The following is a 25,479-nucleotide window of genomic DNA, read 5'->3' as shown; positions in this document are numbered from 1 at the left end:
GAGAGCGGGCGCCATCCCATTCGAAAAAGAAGGTTGATATCACTCCTCTGGCTGCTGGATTAATTAGTAGATGTCATACAAATCTCTCAACAAGACATCTCCAGGACCGCCCACGCTTGTTAACGACCGGGATGTGTTGGTAAGTGCGGCGGACCCGGCCCGGCCGGCCGACATAGACCGATAAAGGTTGATGATACAATTTGGGGTAAATGAGCCATGGCCTTGTTCTGGGTGAGTGGCTTTTGATTGCGATTGTTAGTTAAATTACAGACAGCTTCGAGGTGCGGGCGAATGAGGGAGGCTGCATAGATGGCGAGCAGCAAGATGATGCTTCCGTAGACGGAAGTAATTGAGAGATAATAGCACAGGTGTATTTATGGCAGCCGTGATAGCCGTGGTTGAAAAGGATGCGGGTGTAAGTGTTTTGGTAAGAATGGTAGGAAGATTGGAATGTTACGTCTTTTTTGGATCATTGGAATGAATGGAGTAGAGTTTGTTCAGCCGAAAGTTGTTTTCGTGCAGCACAATATTTCATAGTAGGTAAGAATATCAATGTTTCATATTCGGTTACATTTTCAGGTATAGACGCTAGTAAAAAACCGTTCTCAAGCGGATTACCATGAAGTTATCCAAATGTATTTTCGGAAATAATACTATTCAGAGAAAATCAACAAATAGAAATCAATCACTGAAGTTTTGTGTTTTTTTAGTCTGCCTAATTTTCCTTTTTATTGTTTGAGACAATCCTTGCAAGTGACTTTTATTAAGAACTTCTGAAGAAATTCAGAAGGAATTCCAGGGTGTCCATTCAAACACGAAACTCTTGGAATTATTTTCTTTCATTTTTTCATCACATTTCATTCATCATTCATATCTCTCCTGAAGTTCTTCCAGGAGAACAATCAGGAATTCGCACAGGAGTTTCTTCAGCGAATAGTCCAGGAGTTTATTCGGAGATTCCTACAGGATTCCTTCACAATTTCCTCCAAAGTTCCAATCCAGGATTTCTCCAAAAGTTCCTTGAGAGATCTCTTCAAGAGCTCCTTTAGAGATGTCTCCAAATGTTCCTTCGGAGATTCATCCAGAAGGGGTTCAGGAGATCGTTATTGGATTTTTGGAAGATCTCTCAAGAGTTCTGACAGAAGTTTCTTCAGAAATAACTCCAGGAGTATTTCCAGAGATTATTTTAGGAGGCATCCCCGATCAGAAAGGCATAACAAAATTATAACCGATTGAGTTATTTATTTCAAAAAATTTTCATAACAGAATGAGTTATAAAATTCGCCGGTTAGGTGTTAAAATAACAAAAATTATAACAAAAATTGCTCTAGCCATAACATAATTATAACAGGTCTTGATACAATTTTAACAAATTTATAACAACGTGAGATATAATAAATCTTGGAATGATCGAAAAATTATAACACATGTTGTTATAAATTAGATATAAATATATTGGGTAAAAATTGAGTTGGGTAAATTTTAACTCATTTTTGGTTAATTTTTATTAAGGACAAGGTATTTGGAGTACATAGCTCAAAATTTCTAGAGCACCGTTTTTTAGAACCGTTGAACGGATTTGGATGAAAATGCATCACGCTAATTGTTCAGTGGTTGTCAACAGCGTGATGCATTTTAATCCAAATCCGTTCAACGGTTCTAAAAAACGGTGCTTTAGAAATTTTGAGCAATGTACTCCAAATACCTTGTCCTTAAGAGTGTTATTTATTTTTAGCGAAAAGTTTTTTGTATAAAAAACTTGCCCCACTTAGTATGTAAAAAACCCACACCCAGACGGGAATCGAACCAAGGACGCCAGCCTTCAACTACAATCCGGCGCCTTTATCCATGAGGCCATTGCAGCACTTGAAGTGAGGGGAGGTTTAAGATCAAGTGGTTCTTCGTTTTGGTGGCTGGTCTATAAATAGACTCGTTTGTCCAACGCACAGGCGAGGGAAACTATGACGTCACATAAAAGTATTCTTGATACAATTGATCGCAATTACGTCATCTTAGGATATAATAACAAAAGTGGATATAATTTAGTTACAATTGTAACTCAAGAATGTGCTCTGCATTTTAGCATGTTTTGTCTCGTGATTCAGACCAGAAATAAATGTCGTATCTTCTTTAAAGCGGTAAAGATAGTCAATGGCTCTCAGACATTGAAAAGAGTGGTACAGTAATGTTCCGATTTTATCACCCCCTTTCCATAAATGTTTTCAAACACTGTAAAAATCTATATGCGTTTTCAATATTTTGAACGTTGGAAAGCACGCATACAAACTTCATCCTGAAGAAGAGGGAGGAGATTTTCCCTAAAATGTAACAGGGCATTAATAAAAAATGAAGGTCTGACGCGTGGAGGGGGTGATAAAGTCGGAACATAACTGTATACAATTTCACCTTTTCTTGGCGCTAGCGAGATAATTATCTAATGTTTCTCACCATGAAGGAAGTTCCTGCCTAGCAAAGTTATGCAGTAGTCTTGTGATTGGAAATTACATCACTTCGTGGCGTTAGTATGCATTCCTGGAGATTGTCAGATTTAGGTGGCTTGTGAAATAAAAAAAATAAGTGTTTAAAGCCCAATTTAAACATTATATGGTACAAGAATTGACATACTAAAGCAACTTTGTGAGTTTTGCTTTGCCTCGTGATCTAATATAATGTTTTTATTTTCAGCAAAAATACTCACAACAAGCAATTTCCTCAAGTATTCCAAGCTACTAGGTACTTCACTAAATACTAAGTATTCCAACTTCGAACTTCGGTATTTGCCTTGGCATTTGCTCAATATGCATGACGATGTCCATCAACATATCGATAATATTCTGCTATTGATTGGTTTTTCAAAAGCTTTTAACAGGGTTTCTCATTTTGAACTGCTGCAGAGATTATCACATCTATTTGATTTCCGTTGAGATTCTGTATCACTGAGTAAATCCTATTTGAATAACCGCTTTCAAATGAAGGAAGTTAAAGCAAATCATTCTAGCCCGATCGGTATTCCATCGGGAGTGCTACAAGGATCGGTTTCAGAACCATTGCTGTTAGCCTTATGTGCCAACGGCCTTCCATCATCTTTGAAAGTATGTAATATCTATATTAGCTCAAAAAATCGTGTTTGCTCCACACCGCTTACTGGGGGAACAGGGTCGTTGAAATATGATGAAATTGGAGTCACGTAAAAATCACCAGTTGCGACGCCCTGATTGAACTATTTGATGGGCATCACTGCAATTAGCAGTGAAACATAGTAGCCATGATTTCTGTGTTCTATCTTTGGACCCATATACAGCAGCAATGTTGCCTGCTGGGAAGCTGGAGGATCACTGTTAAAGTTTCTCCAGTTCGATGAAAATCGATAACTAATTAATTAGCCGTCCGATTTCAAAGCGGTCTTCGGCAAAGTTGTAGCTAATAAAGTTGCCTATGAGTATCAGGGTTCAATTAATCATCTTAGACAGTTGGGAAAATGTTACGGTCGATTGAATGAAAAACGTCGTTTTCCCGTAGTAATTCCCATATAAACTTTGAAGGGCTTGTGCAGTCTCAATTTTCAACCAAATTAGCTCAAATTTTGGGAGGAGACATAGATTCTGGTTACAAATCGAATAAGCGGTGTGGAGCAAAAACGATTTTTTGAACCACGCTAATCTACATGTTTGCAGATGATCAGCAGCTGTATTTCTACTGAATTATTTTGAACGTTAATTGTATGGCATATATTTAAGTCATGTTATTTTACAACGAACATTCACGATAAAATAATAGCATGAAACCAACTCACCCATTTATGCGAATATGGCTTTGCTGCTGCCGAACCACCGCACACTACTCTATCAAAGTTTCTAATGGTAAACGATTGCAAAAATTATTACATCAGTTTGAATTCAGTAGAGATTTTGTTTCATTGCTTTAATCCTATTTGAATACCGCTCTCAAATTGTAAGTGGATGTTAAACGAAATCATTCAAACATGATAAGTGGAGGATTGTGACACTTAAAACTTATTACAGGAATGTTGACAGTTTCGATGAAAATCATCCTTTTCAAATCCCTTTTGATGCCTCACTTATCATATAGATTGGAATTAATATTAAACGCTTCTGTAGCTGCATATAATTGTTTGATATGTGTCTAGATACTCTAGTACTACTAGTAGCACTCGTGTCCTGAATAAAGGTAGCCAATATCAGTGGAGCACGCTTAATTTTTTTAGCACTAATATATGTGTAACCCTAATAGACCAAATCCGTGGCGCTCAACGAGTGACTAAGACTTACATAAATCGAAAATCAGCTCGTGCAACCACTTACGCGAATATTTTGCAATAATTTCGGCATGGGAACCACGTTTGGTTTACAAATCACCTTGGAATACCAAAACATGTTGGTATTTGACAAAAATTGACGACAAACATGCCTAAAGGTCCAATCTGTAAAAGAGAGGCTCTCTTTGTTCTGATTCTCATTAAATTATCACGATGTCACATTTTTACAATTTGTTATGTGTAGATCAAAAAAAGGTTGCTTTATCTACCTTCTGACATGAGAAAAATCCAAATTCATAAATACAAGTACGTTGTAATCAAAATAGAGGAGACTTAAAGAGAGTCTCTCATCTGCAGATAACCCCTATAGGCATATTTGTCGTCAAATGGGAGCGTACGAGTAATTTTGAAATTTGTGTAAATGTTAATCGTTCAATGAATGCCATGCAAAAGTGTAAACATCGGTTCTCCGTGAGGAGTAGTGGCTGGCCCATATAGCCACAGCTGTAAGGGCGTGGGTAGGGTATTCAGCAAGACCACGCTGGGTGTGAAGAGTTCGATTTCCGGTGGGTCCAGGAACTTTGCATAAAGGAAATTTTCTTGCCTTCCTTGGGCATAGAGTATCTTCGTGCCTGCTGCACGATGCACACATGCAAAATGGTCATTGGCAGCGGCAGCTCACAGTTAATAACTTAAGCTGAGAAGCTGGATTTGACCCAGTGGGGACGTTACGTCAAGACGAAGAATTAGTAGAATTATTAGAGTGAAGAGTATGGCTATACACCACAGAGCGGCGAAATTGCGCACCAAACACCACCTGTAACATATTCATTTGACATACACTTCATTTTCAAAACTATAACTGAGTTTGTTATAATGTTGATATAAAGATGATCAACATGAATTTATTTTGATTATAACTGATCTTGTTATAATTCTGATATAATTATATCAGGTTTTCAGATCAATTCTGTCAAATATATCTAAATATAACAAACGTTGATATATATATCAACCGTTGATATAATTTTGTTACATTTTTGTTATGCCTTTGTGATCGGGTCGGGGATGCCGTCTAGAGATCCATAAGTGATTCATCCAGAAGATCCTTCATGTACTCTCATAGTAGGTCCTTCAGTGATTAGTCTGGGAGTTCCTTCAGGGATTCTTACATAAGCTTCTTTAGGAATTAGTTTAAAAGTTCCTTCAGGAATTTCTCTAGAATTCCAATCAAGTATTTCTCTTGGCATTCCTTCAGAGATCTCTTTTGGAGTTCCTACAGGGATAGCTCCAGGAAAGCCTTCAGGGATCACTCCAGCAGTTCCACCAAAAGTTCCTTCTGGAATGCCTTTTGGAGTTTCTTCAAGGATCCTTCCTGAAATTCTTTAGGGAATTCATTCCTCTCGGAATTGCAACAGGAGTTTTCTCATGCAATCATCCAAAAGTTCCGTCAGAAATTCTTTCAGGAGGATTCAAGGAAGCCTCCTGGAGATTCATCTGAAATTTGTCCAGAAGTTCCTTCAGGACTACCTAAAGTCCTTAAGAAATCAGCCTAGGAGTTCCTCCGGGATTTTTTTTCAGGAGTTTCTCCAGAAATTCCTACAGGAGTTCGTACAGGGATAACTTTAGGAGTTCCTTCAGAGATTTCATCAGCAGTTTCAAGGATTTGTACAGATGTTCCTTCAGAGATTTCTCCTGAATCCCTTCAGGGATTTCCCCAGGAGCTCTTTCAGAGAGCTCTCCAGGAGTTACTTCAGGCATCTCTCCAGGATTTCCTTCAAAGATTCTAATAGGAGGATCCAAGGATACCTCCAGGAGAATCCAGGGATTCCCTTCAGAAGTGTCTTCAGGGATTCCTACAGAAGTTCATCCAGGGATTAGTCATGGTTCTAAAATTCCACCTGGAGTTTTTAGGGGACTGCTCGAGAAGAAGGATTCACGGATGCCTACAGAAGGTACACCTGAGATTTTTCCAGTTCCTTCAGAAATTTCTTCGAGAGTTTCTTCAGGGATTCTTCTAGGAGTTTCTTCAAGAATTTCCATAGGACTATAATCAGGCCTATCTCCCGGATTTCTTTGAAAGATCTCTCATGTAGTTCCTACAAGAACTATTCCAGGATTTTTTCAGGAAATTCTCCACTATTTTCTTCTGGATTACCTTCTGAATTTCCTCTAGGAATTCTTTCGGGGATTCCTTCTGGAAATCATTCGGGGATTCCGCTCGGAATTCCTTCGTAGATTCCCCCTGGACTTCGTCCGTGGATCCCTTTTGGAATACCTTAGATAATTTCTTCGGTAATTCCTTCTGGAATTCCTCCTGGAATTTTTTCTTGAATTTCTCCTGGAATTCGTCTAAAAATTCGCTTGGATATTTCTCCAGGAATTCTTTCGGAATTCCTCGAGGATTTCTTCTGGAATTGCTTCAGGGATTCCTTCTAGCATTGCTTCGGCGATTTCTCCTGGAATTCCTCCTGAAATTCCTTCTGCAGTTTATCCTAGAGTTCCTTCAGGGATTCATATGGAAATTTCTACAAGGATCCCTCCTAGAATTTCTGTAATGATTCCTCCAGGAATTCCCTCGGGAATTCCTTCTGGAATTACTTCATGCGCTGTTTCAGAGGGCTTTCAAGGGACTAACAGTAGTGGGGGTGGGTATCAGTAGGTTGGCTCAAGGGGGGAGGTCAGAGCCGCTTCATGGAACGACAGGGATTCCTCCTCGAATTTTTCGGGGATTTTTGCTGAAATTCCATCATCCGCTTATACGAGTCTGACAGATAAAAGATAACATTTAACCAACATTTGCAGTTGTTGAGATTTCCAACGCTCGCAGTTGTTGAGATTTCCAAAAAAAGAGTTTAAAAAATCAGAAATTTTCTTCTGCATTTTTATAGATATTTATTTCAGATATAAAAAAATATTTCGTTTATTGATTGTACGACAATTCCTCCAAAAACTTCTTTGACAGTTCCTCGTGAAATCCGTTCCTTGGTTCCTTCATACATTCAATCGAAACTGTTTCAGGAGTTTTTCTGGAAATTCTTGCAAGATTTTCTCTGAGGACTCTGTCAAGTTCTTTGAAAATATATTTAAAAATTATTGCAGGAATTTCTTGAGGAATGTCGCGTTATTTGTTTTAAAGAATTTACCGACCCTTTTTTCATAGTTTCTTCAAAGAAGCTCACTCAAAAGTTTTGAAATGCTTCGGTGAATTCTTCTAGGAAGCCCTAAATAAGTTTGCTTGGGATTTTTTTCGCAATTGAGAATTCCCAATCATAAAAAAAGAAAAAAGAAATAATTTGCACAATTATTCAGGAGATACTATAACAATTTCTTCTGAAATTTTCAAAAAATATACGAAAATTTGTTGGGATTTTTTTTTATTTATTCCACCTACAATTTTTGGGGGTTCCTTCGGCAATCCATAGTTTTTTTAGAAATTTTCATGCAATTTATTAAGAAATACATAACTCAGAATATTTCTTAAGAAATGCCTTCTTTTAGTAATTTCTCTAGTATTTCTTTCGAAAATTACCTTAAGAATTTATCTGCAACTTCTTTCTGTTTTTTTTTTATGCAATTTAATGAGGCATTCCTATGACAATTCCTTCAGGAAATGTTTAAGACATCTTCCAGCATATTCCCAGCATTATTCCGGCGAATATACAAGATATTCTTGTAGCGGTTTATTTTTTTAGGAATTTAAAAGAAAACCTTTGGGAATCCTGACGGCAGTTTCTTTAGGATTTATTGACAGCTTTCGGGATTTTCTTAGACAATACCTTCCTATTTTTGATTTCTTATTGGTCAGGAAATGCTCTGCCGAATTGTTCCGAATATTTTCAAACAATTTTTTCAATAATTTCGCAGGCAATTATTTTAGAAATTGTTCCGACAACAAGTCTGACAGATTGTAAGGTATTCCTTTGACAACCTCTTAAGAAATTAATTCATCAGACAATTTATTCAAGCATTGCTCCGGCAGTTTCCTTACCAACTCTCCGGCACTTCTTATCAGAATTTCCTCCAACGAATTATTCTTTTTAAAGTTTCTTGTTCAATTTACCCGAAAATTATTTTGGGAGCAATTAAGTTATTTCTAAACTCATATAGGATGCCTCCTCTTCCGGTGTTGTAACGACTGCAGAAAACTCCCAAATAAATTCCCAAAAGAATTGCCGAAGAAATCACGAAAGAAATTTCTGTTGAAAATTCTAAAAGAGTTTTTGGATCAATTCCTAATGGTTATGTATGAAAAATTTGTTTAGAAATTTCTCAAGTAAAATTTTCGAAGGAGTCTGCCGATCAATAGCCGAAGAAATTCCTTAACAATATTTCGTTGGGATTCCTAAAAAAATTGCCGAATTCCTAGAAGAATTCGTTAAGGATTTCCTAGATGAATTCCTCCGAAAGTTTTTACATTTTGTAGGATTGCACTCGGAAATTTGCTTAGGAATTTCCTCGGTATTATCTTCAGTATTTTTTTTTTCATGCCAAGTGCCGGGGTATTTTTGCGCCCAATGGTGCGTGCTACCAATAATCCTTAAAGAAATGCAGAATTCTATGTAAATAAACACTCGACAATAACTATTTGGACATCGCTGAAGAAGGCACACACAAAAACAAATTACAAATACTTCATAGTGTGCGTGAGTTATCGCAACATAAATTGCGATGTTATCCCGGTTAGCACAGTGCAGTGTAGTGAGAAAAAACGATAAAAAGTCCCACCGAGTCTTCCGGCTCCAGCTCGTTGTTGCACTTCCATAGTTTTTAACTGAGAGCTTCCTCTGGCAATGACTATTTTGCATGTGTATATCGTGTGGCAGGCATGAAGATTATCTATGCCAAGAATGTTAATAACATTCTCTTTGAAAAAAGATCCTGGACCGAAGGGGAATCGAACCCGTAACCCCAGCAACCCTGGATACCCACGCTCTTATAGCTGTGGCTATATGGGCTCAAAACATGTATGTATATATATAATAATTGCACCTTACCAAACTGAGGCCCTCTAAACTTTTTTTTTTCAGAAAACTTCGATTCAATAGCTTTGATTTTATGCAAAAAAAATGCTAGATCGGTCAACTAGTTCAGGAGTATTCATTTCCATGTATGGGGATCGACTGTGACTGTGGCTATGTTACGGGGATTTTCGGCTTCCAGTCTTCGCGTAATCATAAACGGATTTATGATCTACACCTGAGGTTTCGGCTACATGTATTGAGCCTTTTTCAAAGGATAGAAAATCACTCCGTTTAATCGTGAGTTAGAATGTGTTGAAAATAGTCGCACGTCATCCATTCAGTGGTTGAGTTCGATCGTTGACGCACTTTTCAAATCTACCGGTTCACTTATATTGGGTTTTGTTTTACCTCCTACAGTCTAGCTCTTGTCGGTCACTTTCGCCCCAATTTCGGATTCGTTTATGATTGTGCGAAGATTGGAAGCCGAAAATCCCCGTAACGTTTTTATTTCCTTCAAAACGCATTTTGAGAAACCACCCTGACCCTGACATTGGTCACCCTAATGTCGAAATGGGAGTCTAACTATTTGCAATGAACTAGAATCCCACCAAGTATCACGATAGTCTGAGATCAACTAAATCGGTTTTCTATAAATGCCTAATTGACTAAAATTGGTAAACTTCTTCCTTTGTAGGGTGATGTTGTAAAGGTGATTAAATAAGGCATTTCGTAACATTCTCAATGTTCAGTTTTATTTGAAATGAAAAGGTAACTATTTGCTTTCATTTCGTCAATGAAAACAAAATGATCAAAGGTATCAATTTGTTCAAATGCAACAAGGTGCTTGCACTGTGCCTTCCCCATTTTCAGAGCTGGTTTCAGTTTCCAAATTTAATTAGATTCAATTTCATCGACAAACATAGCATCGTTCCGGTAATTCGCTGCAAACGTCTACATTTACCTTCTAGCAAAATAAGATTGGATTTTTTAGAGATCCTTTTGATTACCTACGGAGCTTCTTTTCCTCCTGGAAACTGCTGTGCAGCTGCTCTGATAGTGTGCGGATGTTTGCCAGCTAATGGAGTTGGTAATTTTGTTAGCATTCGACAGAATCATCAAAAGATGAGTTAGTAGAATGCACACTAACGTTTGAGGTGGATGGTTTTAATCAAAAGATGGAAGAAATCAAACTTAAAATTCGAAAGGTACATTTGTATATAAATTAGAACAGTATGAATCCTGTGATACTACATTTTACTTACGGCAGAATGTACCAGAGTACTTGAGGAAACGCAATGCCTCTGGAAATGCTCAAATGCCCTTGGTTGTAGGGCACAATGGTCGGAAAAAGATAAAGTTCGGCCAAAACTCTTTTTATGTGTTTAATCGAAGTTATAGGTTGCCTAGATATGTTATATAGAATTTTTAGTGTTTAAAAAGGGGTATTCAAAAATTACGTAATTTCAATATTTTCAAAAACGGTGAAAATCAGTAAAACCCCATATTTTTGCGTTTTTTGTTAAAAAATCAATTCGAATTTAAATAAATGATCATCTTTCGATCAAATCCAATCAAGTTTGTTCAAAACGTGTGAAAAATGTGAAAAGATAAATTTTGTTTCAGTAAAAAATGGAAAAATAACGTAAAATATATGAAAAAGCATGACTTTTTTAAATAGCTCTAATTTGAAAAACAGCAAATTTCTGCAAAATATTTAAACGTTTTTGGGCAGCTCTAAGCATGATGTTTAAGATATACTATTCGAAATTGCGGCGACACGTGACGACACGAACCGTTTTTTAACTTAAAAATTACCAAAATTTCTAAGGTACAATATATGAAAATTTGAAAAGTTTTGTGACATATTAATTTTGCACCATACGTGCATTCAAACAGTCCAATAACAAGCTTTCATATGCTGGATAACTTAAAACATATATTCCATTCTCAAAATATTATTATTTTACTTTTTTCGAATAATTCATTTTTCAATTTTATGACTTAGGCCACTTTGGCAGTGAAAATGTCATTGAAATACAAAAGCTGGTACGCTTTTAATTAAGAATCATAAAAGTACAATACATTAACTTTGTTATAAGGTGAAATAAAGTTTAAAAATATCAATTTCGTTTTTTGAGAGTTTTGGCCGCCCCTTTGTATGGAGCCCGACCAATGTGTAGGGATGGGCTACGTTTCAATGAAAACATGAAGCTTTCAGAAATTGCTGGCGTTTGCAGACTTTCAATGTCTAAATTAATTAACTTAAAAGCTATGTCACCGGTTGTTAACTGTTCTACTGTCCTATATGGCTACCTAAAGCCAACATTTGTCATTTAAACCTCTTTCCATGTCTAGGCTTCATTCCATTTGTTAGCTCTTATGAAAAAATAGCTTCTCGTCTTCTCTTCAGCGTGACGTCTCAACTGGGACTATAAGTTTCCTTCTCAGCTTGGTGTTTTATGAACACTTTCACAGTTGTTTACTAAAAGCTTCCCCTGCCAATGACCATTTTACGTTGCAGGCATGGAGATACTCTAAACTCAAGGAAGTCTATTGAATTTCCTTTGCGAAAAGCTCCTGGATCGACTAGGAATCGAATCCGTCTCTTACCACTTCGGCTTTATTGGGCTTTGCAAGCCCCCTTCTTAATAATGTTTCGTATTCAATTGGCTTGTTTAGCGGTGTTGAGATAATCCCATATTCAGAATCTGCATGCCAAACTGAGCCGAAATCCAAATTTTCATGAAGTTTGGTGCCCGGGAACCCATTTAAAAATCAATTAGAAGTTTGTATGGGAGCAATTTGTCGCATTACCTCTCGGCGCATTTTGTACTAGGCGGAGCTGTCAAGCAGTTGCCCAGCTGTCATAAGGTGATTTCAAAAAATCTCTTTAAAATTGATTTTAAGTACCAAAATAAAGTGAAAAAAATCTGAAAAAAATCATAGTGGCTCAGAAAAAGGTGCTCTTTCGTATAAAAACGAAAAATCAATATATTTTTCTAAATTTAAAAACCCAATTGCCTCAGAAGACGACATCTAATAAAATAACGAGCTAGCAGTAAATACAACGGCAACATTCTTGTAATAACAAATTCTGCGAAGCCATTGGAAACCACATCCCAGATGGCAAACAACGCGGACGACTCTCTTAGTCAAGCTTCCTAAACCGACCCTAAGTGCACACAAAGCGCAATGCAAGGCATCCCTTGTTCCGCTCTAGAGCTATAGATATATAAGTATGTACCGGCTACCGTGCGGTGTACGATAGGCCATCCGAGTATCGGAGTAACCCACAGCCGGATAAACCAAACATTGCACAATCTGCCACTGCACCACTACTGTCTGCTCACTGCTGGTTGCTGTTTGGTTGTTCCTCCTAGCTACTACCTAGTAGTTGTTGGTTGTACGCCGGCCGGCTACACAACCGAAGCAACAGACTATAAAATGAATTTCAAATATCATCCCCCTGTCGTGGTTTGCTGGTGAGGGGAAGGATGGGTAAGATGACACTCGGGGCTCATTCACGAAATAGATAAAGGGTGATACGGTCAAAATTTGGTCAAACAATTTTTTTTAATAACTTTAGACTGCGTACACCAAAACAGCTAATTTTTGGACCAGTAATGCTACATTATATGTAGCTTATACCATAAAATTTTCATCAAAATCGATTAAGTAATGGTTGATATATAGATAAAACCATCGACCTACCTTTTTAAAATTTTGTACAAAGGCGCTCCATAGTAAATTTTCGGAAATTTAAGGTCAGTAAAGCACAATTTTGATTATAGAACTACCAATACTGCTCCGATTTTTATCAAAATTTTACAGTATAATACTATTATGTAAATATGTTTTTAGTAAAATTTTGAGCCATTTTGTATGAATACTTTCAAAGTTGTAGCAGTTTGAATATGAAAAAAACTGACCGGGTGCCACTTAAGCAAACATAACTTTGTAACGGCTGGATCAAATTGAATGAAATTTTTACATTACATTTTGATATGCATACTTCACATACAGAACAATTTTCATTGAAATCGGTTAAGTATCTCTGGCTCTATAAATAAAACAGTAAAAATGTGTGAATCCTCTTTGCACAAAATTTTAAAATGGCAGATCTCAGGGTTCAACAATATCTCCGCAAATACTACACCGATTTTGATGAAAATTTTATGGTACAAGCAACATATAATGTACCATTACTGATCCAAAAATCAGCTGTTTTGGTGTACGCAATCTGAAGTTATGAAAAAAATTGTGTGACCAAAATTTGACTTGACATGACAAAATTTGACAAAACTTGACCACCTAAACAAATATAACTTTGTAACGGCTGGATCAAATTGAATGACATTTTTACACAACATTTTGATATGTATACTTTACATACAGAAAAATTTTCATTGAAATTGGTTCAGTATTTCTGGCTCTATAAATAAAAGAGTAAAAATGTGTTCTTATTTTTAAATCCTCTTTGTACAAAATTTTAAAATTGCAGTTTTCAGGATTCACAATATCTCCGCAAATACTAAACCGATTTTGATGAAAATTTTATGGTATAAGCTACATATAAAGTACCATTACTGGTCCAAAATTCAGCTGTTTTGGTGTACGCAGTTTCAAGTTATGAAACAAATTGTTTGACCAAATTTTGACCGTATCACCCTTTAAATGGTACTAATTTATAGCATTTTGAACCTAATACCCCTTTCGTGACGAATCAGCACAATTGTGCTGTTGAGCAATAACAGTTTTGCATATTTTTAATCTGTTAAGTCTTTGTTTTATGTGATGTGAACTATTTTAGTACTTGAACTATTACTTATTCTTGTATGTGTGCAAACAAACTTTTGTTTACGTTGCATGTTAGATTTACCACCAAGTCAAACAAAAAGTGGACAAAAACCATGAAATAGTTTTATCTGACGCATATTTTTTTTTACTTCAGATTTATGTAGGTAGCCAAAATCAGAAATCGAAAGATTAAGAGTAGTTCTTCCAAATGAGAAACCACATTTGGTGTTTTGTGGTAAAATTTAAGAGTTCTGAAGAGCCAAAGTTGAGCCATTTGTATGGAGATTTAACTTTTTTGCGCTCCGTCCCGAAAGGGATATAGTGATAGACATTCGTTTAGCCGAGGCCCAAAAATTTTCAAAGAAGTGTCGGGAAACTTATACAAAAGATTTTATGATAAAACTGTTTTAATTGCAGTGATAGTATATCTAGTACTGTTTTATGAAAATGTGATACATCACACTTACATATACACTGAAACATAAACGAGGGTAAAAACTCTTCAAATGTCATTTTTTGCCTAGACATTCGTTTAGCCGAGGTAAATGAAAAATTGGTTTTTAATAGTTTTTTTTTGTAATTTCGTGAATCCATTTCGAGGATATACCCCAAGCCATTTAGTTTATGACGAGTTAGCAAAATAAGACCTTAAGTTTCTTTTAATTTGTGAATTTCAAATGATTATTTACAAAAATTTGCCCCAGTAAGGAGAAACGATGATAAATAAATGTACTTAAGAAAAACGCTTTCGATAAACACTCTTATGTAAGCTAGATTAGTTGTTTTGAAAATATGGCACAGAATTATTGTCGGAAATATTTAAATTATTGCATAAAATGTCGTGAGAAAATTAAGTATATAGATTTTCGATTGGTTAAACATAAAACGGGATTGATAAAAGCTAAAATAAAAAGTTCTGTGTAAAAATAAAAACGTATCCTATTGCCTCTGAAGCATAACTGTATAATATTATCATTTTAAAATGAATTAGAAGACTGCCAAACAAAAGAACTGCTAGAAGAGTCGGAATTTTTGAACCCTTCTTAAAGCAGATGTTCATACAAAAAATGCATGACATAGTCAAAACATTGGCTTATTTTATTTAATCTGAAGAACTATATTATAAATGAATCTCAGATTTGAAACACATTCATTTTTAACATGATTTATTTGAAAAAAAAAACGTATAAATTATGAAACAAGTAGCTCATGCTTGAAATTTGAATACTTTGAGTGTCATTTCTCAAAATGGGAGGCGTTCAATGTATGTTTTTTATTTTTTTTATCTGTATTAACGAGATTTTTAGCCCTAGGCTAGTTCATCTCGGGACCCACGCTTTACTTCCCTTCCGAAGGAAGAACTCACATTTTGCGAGTTTGTCGGGAGTGGGATTCGATCCCAGGTCCTCGGCGTGATAGTCAAGTGTTCTAACCATCACACCAGGTCCGCTCCAACAATGTATGTTATTTCAGCCAGAATACAATCTAGAAGATATTAGGAGCTCTACGAAAACGTAACAGTAGTAAACGCTGATTTATGCAAGTATCACTAGCATATTTCATCAAAATAATACTTAAATACCTGATTTTTTGATGGTTTGCTGCATTTTTTTTCTATTAAAAACTTTGTTTTTCGTAAATTTTCAACCTGCACACGTTCGCTTCATAAGTGGATGGTCATGGGTTCGATATCAGCACTTGCAATTTTTCGTCAGTTGCTCTTTCCCCCGAGAGCAACTGACACCTGACCCTCTTCGGAGCATATAGCTCTAACGGACCCGGAATTTGGATATCGGCGAACCGCAACTCATAATGGACGACCCCCAATTGGACTGGAAAACGAACAGCAGCAGCCACACATCAGCATCATCGTGCTCATCATTCTACCGTGGACAGGGTAGAAAAGTTGAAGCTGCACTAGGCACCAGTTCGATATATTTGAATTAGAATAGTATACATGTAGGCGCTGTACAAGTGTAAGTGCAGCGTCCAATTTGAATCGCTCACGTAGTGCCCTAGTGGACAAAAGAGCTGTAAATTAGGTTAAGTGATTAAAAAAAATCTCAATTTGGAAATATTTTCAATATTATTACATATTTACGTGAGATGCATGTAAAACTGTTATGGCAACACTTCCAAAAACAATCATTTTCATAATTTACAAGTCGATCTATAATGCAGGTCACCATACATAATGATTGTGTTGGATATTTTTCGGTATTGGAATGTTTTTATTATGGAATTCTAAAAATTGTACAATTCGGCTGAACGAATGTCTAGGCAAATTTTCTATTTTTCATGTATTTTACGGCCAAAATAATAATAATTGTTTCATCCCATTGGCTCATGCAAATTACCAAGAAGATCCTCCAAAAATTAAAAAAAGAACATAAAATTATTATTGCAGTTGCGAGAAAAATAGAAAAAATGCCTCGACTAAACGAATGTCTACCACTGTATGCTGATGATTATTATTAGTGTATAATCATCTCGACTGAGACATTCTAACAAAAATAAAACATAATTATAACAAATTATGATACAATAACTAATTGTGATATAACTATAATTAATATCGTTAGTATTTATAATTTTTATATCTCAATTATACCATATTATGTTATAAATGTTTTCTTAAAACGGAACAGCAGAGAATAAAAAAATGGATGCCACAATGGCCGATTTGAACTTCAACTCACGTTTTCAGCACTTATTTTGAAAAGTCATAAACAAATGGTGCTGGTTTGGATTACCCGCCTCTTTTTGAAAATGAGCAACGCCAGGATAAACAAATGCAGTGTGAGTCGATGCTTCATTCTTCAGATTTGTGCCTTCTAAAGCAAAATTTAAATTGGATGGATGTTTCACCTTAATAACTCATTTTAATCTACAAGGGATAGGAAAAGGTGAGGACAGGCAATATTTTCCCTTTTCAAAAATGTTTAAACAACCAGCTGTAGTTTTTTGAAAAGAACGTCGTAAGTTCTCAAATTTTCACTGTTTGTTAATCAACTATTTATTTGAATTTGTGTTGGTCATTCTGCATAAGTTAGATTTTTTATTAAATTTCTTTGTATTTGTGAATTTTAACTTAAGCTAATTCTTCACACCCATAAGTTAGAGTGATTCTAGTAAAATGCATAATCTTTTTAAAAACATAACATAATAAAAAATATTGAACATCCATGACTCATATAGTGTATTTTACAAAACGTTTGACTTAATTCGAAATAGATCATAAATGTGCCATTAGACTATGCTATGATTCATGTTATGTTGGTCATTTGTTGGGCTTGTTTGGCCAAATATTTGTCACGTCTATTTGTCCAGTACCGTTATTTTATCAAATAATTACCGGAAGTTTTGTGAGTGTACATTTATATTAAAGTCATGCAGATGCAAATTGAGTGAACCAAGATAATCATCTTCAATTTTATTGCTATGCTGACGTTTTGGCTTAGTTTTGAATATTATAAAAAATATCTAATCGCTCCGTTTTTTTTTTTCCTTATAAACAATTTTAGGTTTAGTCAAGCGTTTTCTAAAGCTTATTGTATGAGTCATAAATGTTTAAAATTTCAGTTTATTTGGTTCTTTATATCTCAAGATATAACATTTCATTAGACTCGCTTTCACATCATGACCTTGACCAAACTTGGACCATTATTAAACAAATAGTATATCAACTATCAGTAAAAACTTGCAAATGAATTTAGTATGCATTTCACGATATCTTACAGTGAGTTAATCTTCTTTTTAGTGCAAGTTTTGTCTGTTCAGATCATTATGTTTTTCTACTGTAGTGTAGTATTGATTCTACTGCAGAAAATAATGTTACAAAATTAGCTCAAATCTCATCGAATGAACAATTTGCTCGCGTTCATCATTTCGAAGACGCAACCACGAGAGTTGGAGATTGACATCCAAGCCGAAAGAGAGATAAAGTTGTGAAAGGCAAACCCGGTTAGGTTGACCCTGTCTGACTTTCCATTCCACAGAATCGTAACTTGTTCTGTGGCATAATTAGTTAAAGCGCCGAACTAGTGATTAGGAGTCATGGGTTTGATTCCCACCAAAACAAGTGATATTTTTATCACATTTTTTCTCTCAATCTGTCAATTAAACACACACAGTGTCTTCGGAATTCGAGTTTTTTCGTCTATTTCAGACATATATATAGCCGGTAAAGGGCAATAAAATTATCCATTTTGCGTCTGTTTGTCTTAGATTTGACTGAAATCATAAACAAGCAGACATGCTACTAACGACATTTCCATCCCATATATCTTTGTATCCTGATTACTTAGAGAGTAGGTGTCTTCGGTAAAATTGTTCGGCTGATCAAGGGTTTATAGATTATGGGATCTTTTATTTGAAATTCCACCACTAAGCTGCACTAAATAGCGAGCATATCAATTTTAATTGGCAGTCCGGAGCATGTTAAAGAGAACTGTCCGAAAAGAGTTTCGGTCTCTAACCGTCTGAGACATAGCGAAGCAGCCTTCACGTCCTACGCTGGAGTGTTAATAGGAAGAACTACAAATCAGCGGCCATCAGACGTTCGGAACAAATCTACGCAAGGTAGCGAAGCTCGTGAGAATGCAGCGGCCTCAATGGCAGCTGTTGAGGAGTCAAATGTGTCCACATTAGCCAAGGCATCCATCGATGTGAAAGTGACATCGTTGCAAGGAACCAACGAATCTGGTACGCTGGTGGCAGTTCCTGCGGCGTGCACTCATCTTGAGCAAATCAAGCCAGAGGACAGTGCTAAAGTGCAGCAAATGGGAGGAACAGAATGGAGTACAGCTAAGAAGCGAGGGCGCACGTCGCGAGTATACGAATCCACAGCGGCCAATGTTTCAGATTCATTAGAACCGGAAACTCCGAAACAACGTTTGTTGGAGAAGCAATCAATGCGAACGCGATCATGAAGTCAACGCAACCAGAGTAATAACTTACTAATTGTAATATTGCAAGACTGTGAAATAAACTGTACGATTAACATTGCAACTCTCAATTTGAATAGCGTCAATACAGACGTTAACAAATTAATATTCATGGAGTTTGCAAGGAACCGCCAATTTTGATCTTGAAATTTTGCTGCCTAAAGTAATCAGGCAATAGTTTACAAATACTCCAAGATCAAAGTTTGATGCCTCTTTTTATGTTTATGTAATATATTTGTTTCAAGTTTGCTGTTAATCAGTGTTTTATTTCAGCAAGATTCAGGTAAATTTATAGAATGGTACAAATAATATTGTAACAATATATAAATGTCGCGAGCATATCACTAATATGAAGCTTATTCGACGTCAATGTTAATATTATCTAATGTTTCAGATTTTCAACCGAAAAATGAAGTAATTCAAATAAATGCCGATGACGAGGAAACCAGGACGTATTGTGCAGATAACTAAGCAGTCTAATAATGGTGTGCCTGAACGTTGCCCAACCGCATCCTTTGGAGTACCCTTCCACTAACAACACCTAAAACAACACCCATATCCCCTTGACACCTAGGCCTGAGAGCAGTCGCAAGGACGAATCCAGGACAACTCTCGACTGTTGGAGGATCGCGTCAGTGTTGTCGAGAAGTCAGAGATAAGTCTACAATCTTTGTTTTTTTTGGTATCCGACGGGAATGAGACAATCCTCATAACTGTTGTCTAGAACTGTACTACCTACGAAATCTGTGCGACTTACTTAATGCTAATGTTTACTTTTTCAGAGGTCGCTGATGGAAGAGTGAACGGTCGTCGATTGTCAGTGACAAGCAGGGCGCGGAGGCTGAAACATGCCGCATTTCGTCGTTCCCGCGTTTTCGTATTTTTCTTTGTGTTTTTTGTTCGCACTTTGTGTAAACGATCGACGATGGCTCGGTGGCGAGAGACCACATTGCCCGCATCGTGGTGCTCGTGTTCGTCGTTATTCCGAGTTCGGAAATGCTAGTATCCAAGAGATTGCTTTTCAGTGCGTCGGGTATTCTCGCTTATGTATTTTTTTTCGGATTCTTCGATGGATAATCGGAGAATCAGCGAGTGGTGTGAACGAGTGCACATTTAATATGGTTTGGACCGTTTGCATGCTGAGACCAAAGCCAAACAGAAAACCAGCTGGTCAGGATTACCCGGTGAGTTCGTTCCTTATTATTACTTTTTATATTTGAACATGACATATATGGGGATTTCGGAGGGGTAGCCTAAGGAAGTTAAATGAACTGGTTTCCGGGCAAATGTTCGTGGGGTGGCCAGACTTTGTCACGAGATAACAATTATCATGTTGTTTTCCGAAGGTCTTCAGTGAATTTAGCTTACCCTGCTACAACAAACCATCAGGTAGATCATTCCGTTCCGGTATGACTCTGCAGCCATAGGTAATCCTTGCGCTGATGGTGGGTACACAATCATCATCAAAAAATCATTATCATCATGTTTACTTTTTCAGAGGTAACCAGGTAAATTATTAATTCATACACGCTTAGAAACCCGTTCTGATAAACGTGAACAAACAAACGCAAATATGAGAACAAGCAAATATACACCGTGAACTGGAACTAGTTCCAGCTGTCAATATGGGCGTTCTAGAAAACGTGAAATCTAGTTCACGGTGTACATTTCTTATTGTTGTTATCGTTGCTATGCATAGTTCCCGTTCGTTTCCGTTGCCGTGATTGGGAGTTCACGTATATCGGAACGGTTTTTTTGCGTGTAACAATTGCTCATATGTTTTTTCGCCAAAGAAAGCACCCCATTAAACCCTATCCAATTTCCAACTCCAGATATCTATGAAGTGGGCCAAGTTCTTGGACATTTTCTGAGTAGATATTTAATCAACATTTCCTCCCCATCCCCGCTGATCATAAGGACCTGGCCAGGTGTCGAGAGTTCGTTAAATGAAAGGTTTGTCAAGTCCCAGGCAACTTTTCTGGCGCATTGAACATCTCTATCGACCCAGGATGTGTGCGGTCGGCTATGCTATGCTATGCAGAGATGCCAGATTATGTTATCAAAAATCTGTATCAATACAGATTTTTCTGTATCGTCGTTTTTGAGGGTATAACAGACACCGAGAGTCCTGATTTTCAATAGAAACTAACGAAAGTGTACTACTTTTTGACGGTTTTTAATTTTTGATGGTATTTATTTTTCTTAGACATGTGTGAAAATGTACAAATTTTCATAAATTCTTCTAAGTTGAAGCAGTAATTCATAAAGTTTTCGTTTAGTTTATTGAAAATAACTTAAAACTTTAAGATTTCTGGAGAAATCTGTATCACATTTTGAAAATCTGTATTTTTCTGTATTCTGTATCTTGTCTGTATAGCAGGTCAAAAATCTGTATAAAACAGAAAAATCTGTATATCTGGCATCTCTGATGCTATGCTATGCTAACCATGATATTGACATATTATTTTTACAAGAAGGTGTTTTTGAAAGTTTTTCGTTTCTTGGATCACATAACGCTCTTATAAATATAAGTGAGGATAGGAAAGGAACAGAAATTTTAGTGAAGTAGAATTTAAGCTATAGCTCTCAGGTCGGGTAGGATAACATCAGCTCTGTAAAGAATTACTCGAATGGCCTTCGTAGTCTAGATGAACTCTTTCAGCTATAAGACATTGCGCAACAACTCCATCTAGAGAAGTTCACTTTTTACCGTGCCGACCATGCTTCTCGGTTAGATCGATATTACGGATCACAGGCTTTTGTGTCTCGGGTGCGTGATGTGAAAACTATAGCGATACCATGTTAAAATCATTAATGAGTGCTATTGAAAATGTCCTTTCAGTAACAAGATCTAAATACTAGGGGAAGAGGATATTGGAAAATCGATTCAACACTACGACACTACTGTCGGTATCAGAGATTTTATGGCACAAATGTCCCAAATGGAGGATAACGTGCCTCTGGAGCCGGCCTTCTGATACCTGGGGGATAGATTGGAATATATGGATCTCAGCTCGTGGTGGAATCATGCTTTCAAAGCCAAAGTGCACAGCTACTACAAGGGTGAATCATGGCGTTCATATCAGGCAGAGCAGAGTCAGAAGAGTGTACTGCACTCTCGATATCAGGACCTGATCAACAGAAGAATGGAGGGAGAGATGTCATTGAGAAAATCAAGACGATAAGAAATCTCTTGAAGGAACAAGAAGACACCCGCCTCAAACGTCTCCAGTCGAAAATATCAGAATCATCGCTTATGGAAGGAGAAAGAATGAATGTCAACCAGGTGTCCAAACATTTGCGTAACGGTCCATCATTGGCCGAAGTACACAGCTATTATACCGATATCTTTGCGGAAAAGGGTCTTCCAATGACTGTTCATTCAGAAAACCCAATCAACTACATCAGAAACACGTTAGATGTAGAGAATGCAACTGGACAGACTCACCAATTATAGAGGAATAAATTTGGTCACTCTAAAACAGTGCATGAAAAAGAAATCTATTGGACCAGACGGTCTGACATACGAACTCTACATAGAACATGTTGACTTTCCTAAAAATGTATGTTGCAATTATTTAATTCGTACTTGAGTGGCCAGTCAACTCTACCGAAAGATGTCTCCTATTCCGGTGGAGTCATCATGATTTCAAAAAAAGGGAATGTTCCAACACTGCAAGATCACCGTCCTGTAGGTCTATTGAACACGGACTACAAACTGTTTACTAAAATTCTTGCGAAACGGGTTGCGTTAGTCTTGGATCAGTTATTGGGCCCTGTACAATATGCAACCGTAGATGGCAGATCTTGTACAGACAATCTCAAGGACACCAGACTTCTAGTGACACATTCGGTTGAGTCCAGATGTTTCAAAGGATTTCTACTTAATGTAGATCTAGAAAATGCCTCAAGTTACCGCAACACTCTGATAATGTGCATCACGCTTTCTTGTGGAATGTGCTCGAATAATTAGTTTCCAAGCTGGTTTTACCTACCTCCAAAATTCAATTGAACGGGTTCTTAACACCAGAGGTCAAAATACATTCCTCGGTACGGCAAGAATGCCCGCTCAGTATGATCTTTCTCGTGCATTACGTCGAGCCTTTGATTAGGAACTTACATACTAGATCCAGTGACGTTCTGGTTTACGGAAAATTCCTGAAAGTGATAGCATATGCCGATGAGGTCAGAGGCCAGAACGAGCTGGATCTGGTCATGCAAATCTTATTCTCTTTCACTCAACATTCAAGAATACGGGTGATTCTACAATAATCATCTTTTTTGAGGCTCAACAATGCAACATCTGGTCCATAGAAACTACGTGAGGTGAGTTGAGCTGACAATTCTGGTTGGTCGAAGGTCATCGGTAAGAACTATTCCAAGCTAAGCTACACCGGGGAAAATTGGAACAGGTGGGGTAAGATGAAATAGCGGGTTAACATGATGTTTTCTAATAATGATAAATAATTTGGTTGCCTTAACAAATAGTTAATTGTTCAAATAATCTTTTTGGTAAGGATAAATTTCCAAATTTTATTGAAATCTATTTCAAAACTTCGCGTTTCAACATGCCCCGGTGTACTTTAATAGTATTTTCCACCTATTTCTTCAACGTGGGCCTTTCGCCCCCAATTCCCCATCTAGTTATGCCACTATCGTAGCCGTAAACCGTAGAAAACGCACGGCATTTGCCTATCCTAGTATCCACCCACCTTCGACAGATCCGCTTGCTGGGTATTGATTTTCTCCCGCTGGTACTTGATAAGCTGTATTAGATCCCTGTACTGCGTCGTGTTCTGCAACGGGCCGACGTCGTTCAGATTCAACTCGTTTAGCAGAAGCAACTCGTTGGCATTGCTGGCACTGCTGCTGCTGTTGCTCCCACTTCCGATACTACCGCCACCGCTGCTGCCCCCAACAAGAACCCCAGGAGCCGCGTGGCCGGCAGTGGCACTGGTGTTCCCCACGGCAGCCGCCGCCGCCACCGCAGCAGCGTTCAGCGCCAGATTCATGTTGATACTATCCTTCTCGAGTTTCCTGTTGATATTGAGATTGTTGAGGGTTTGGCTATTACCGCTGCCGTTGCTGCTGAAGCTGGCATTCGGATTGCTGCCGTTCAGACTGTCTAGCTTGTGCGACAGCGGGGAATTTCTTGGCGGGGGTGGATCCCGGTATGGCGGTGGGACCAGGGCACCATTTGATGAGATTCCAGTGATGGGAGAATTATTGTTGCTGTTGCTGCTGCCACCCCCGTTCCCGATTAGAAGATTGTGATTGCTATTGCTGCTAACACTGCTAATGCTACTGCTGTCCAGCAGTAAGCTATCGTTGCTGCTCAAGTGATGCGCATTGCTGCTAGGGAGACCTCCGAATCGAGAAGTGGAGTCCTTCAGGGTGGCTCCCACGATGGCAGTACCACCCCCGCCTTGGTGAGAATGATGATTCTGCTGCTGCTGCTGATGGTGGTGGTGACCCCCGGTGTTAATCCCGTTGCTGTACAGTAGCCCATTTAGCTTTCGATCCAAAGAATTTCGAAGATCTGCTGCGTTGAATTCGCCGACGATGGCGTTGCTTCCAGGTCCGGTCGTCGGATGGTGACCCTTGGGTTTCTTGATTACACTGGCATAGGTTGCTTCCACGTTGTTGTTCTGGTGATTATTGCTAATACTGAGGGCGCTTATGCCTCCGCCGGTGCTACTGCTACCGGTGCTACTACTGCTACTATTGCTACCGGTCGAGCTGGTGCTGTTGTGGGGTGACTTCTGCTGTGGAATCCCCTTCACTATGCCGATGTTCTCGACCTTGATGTTACCGGTGGTGGTGATGGTGTTGTTGTTGTTATTATTGTGGTGGATATTGCTGTTGCTGAAGCTTTTGATGATGGTGTTGTTGTTATTGTTGACGGAGTTCTTTAGGCTAGGAGACGTCCTGTGAAATTAGAAAAACAGAAAGGAAAACATTGGTTATTAGCTTTGTGGGCACAAGGTGTGGCTTTAGCAGAGAGAACATAACGCATGGGTGTGTAGAGTAAAATTTTGCACGCAGATATAACTTTGGTCATCTTAGACCACTCCTTCCGTCTTCGCAATTTTTTTTCTATATAGGAAATTGTGTGGATGGTTGTTCCTAGACTTTGCAAACATATCTATAAATCAATTTTGAATAGTGAATAATATTCACTGATTCTGCTATTTTTATACATGGTACTGAGATCGTCGTAGTATCCTTGTTACTCCCCAGGTAAGCTAATCCCATTCATGGTTTTCTTACTTGTGCTATCGCACCATGCGTCTCCATCACATACTCACATCAGCAGCACCGATAATGGAGAACACCACCCACCATTCAAAACATCCTTATCCTCGCCGGTAGGAAAATTAATCATTCATACCACGAATCTGCCACCCTCAACGTTTTAGCTGATGCGATTAAAAGCTAATTGATTTTGGAAAAGGGAGCAACACACAAAGCGGAGCAGTAAACGCATCAATGAACC

At 37.7% G+C, this 25,479-nt stretch overlaps 1 protein-coding gene across 4 annotated transcripts in view; it reads right to left on the bottom strand.

Moving 5' to 3' along the window:
- LOC109399736 (uncharacterized protein DDB_G0283357) overlaps positions 1–25,479 on the bottom strand; it is a 380,277-nt gene that overhangs the window by 38,807 nt on the left and 315,991 nt on the right. For all 4 annotated transcript variants that reach the window (XM_062861221.1, XM_029871278.2, XM_029871289.2 and 1 more), the window contains exon 4: positions 23,696–24,911. In XM_062861221.1, coding sequence (XP_062717205.1) covers positions 23,696–24,911 — 1,216 coding nt within the window. The remainder of the gene's footprint in view (positions 1–23,695; positions 24,912–25,479) is intronic.

The sequence above is a fragment of the Aedes albopictus genome, chromosome 3 (genome assembly GCF_035046485.1).
Source record: "Aedes albopictus strain Foshan chromosome 3, AalbF5, whole genome shotgun sequence".
In the NCBI taxonomy this organism is placed as follows: domain Eukaryota; kingdom Metazoa; phylum Arthropoda; class Insecta; order Diptera; family Culicidae; genus Aedes; species Aedes albopictus.
This window is presented reverse-complemented; position numbering and strand designations above follow the sequence as displayed.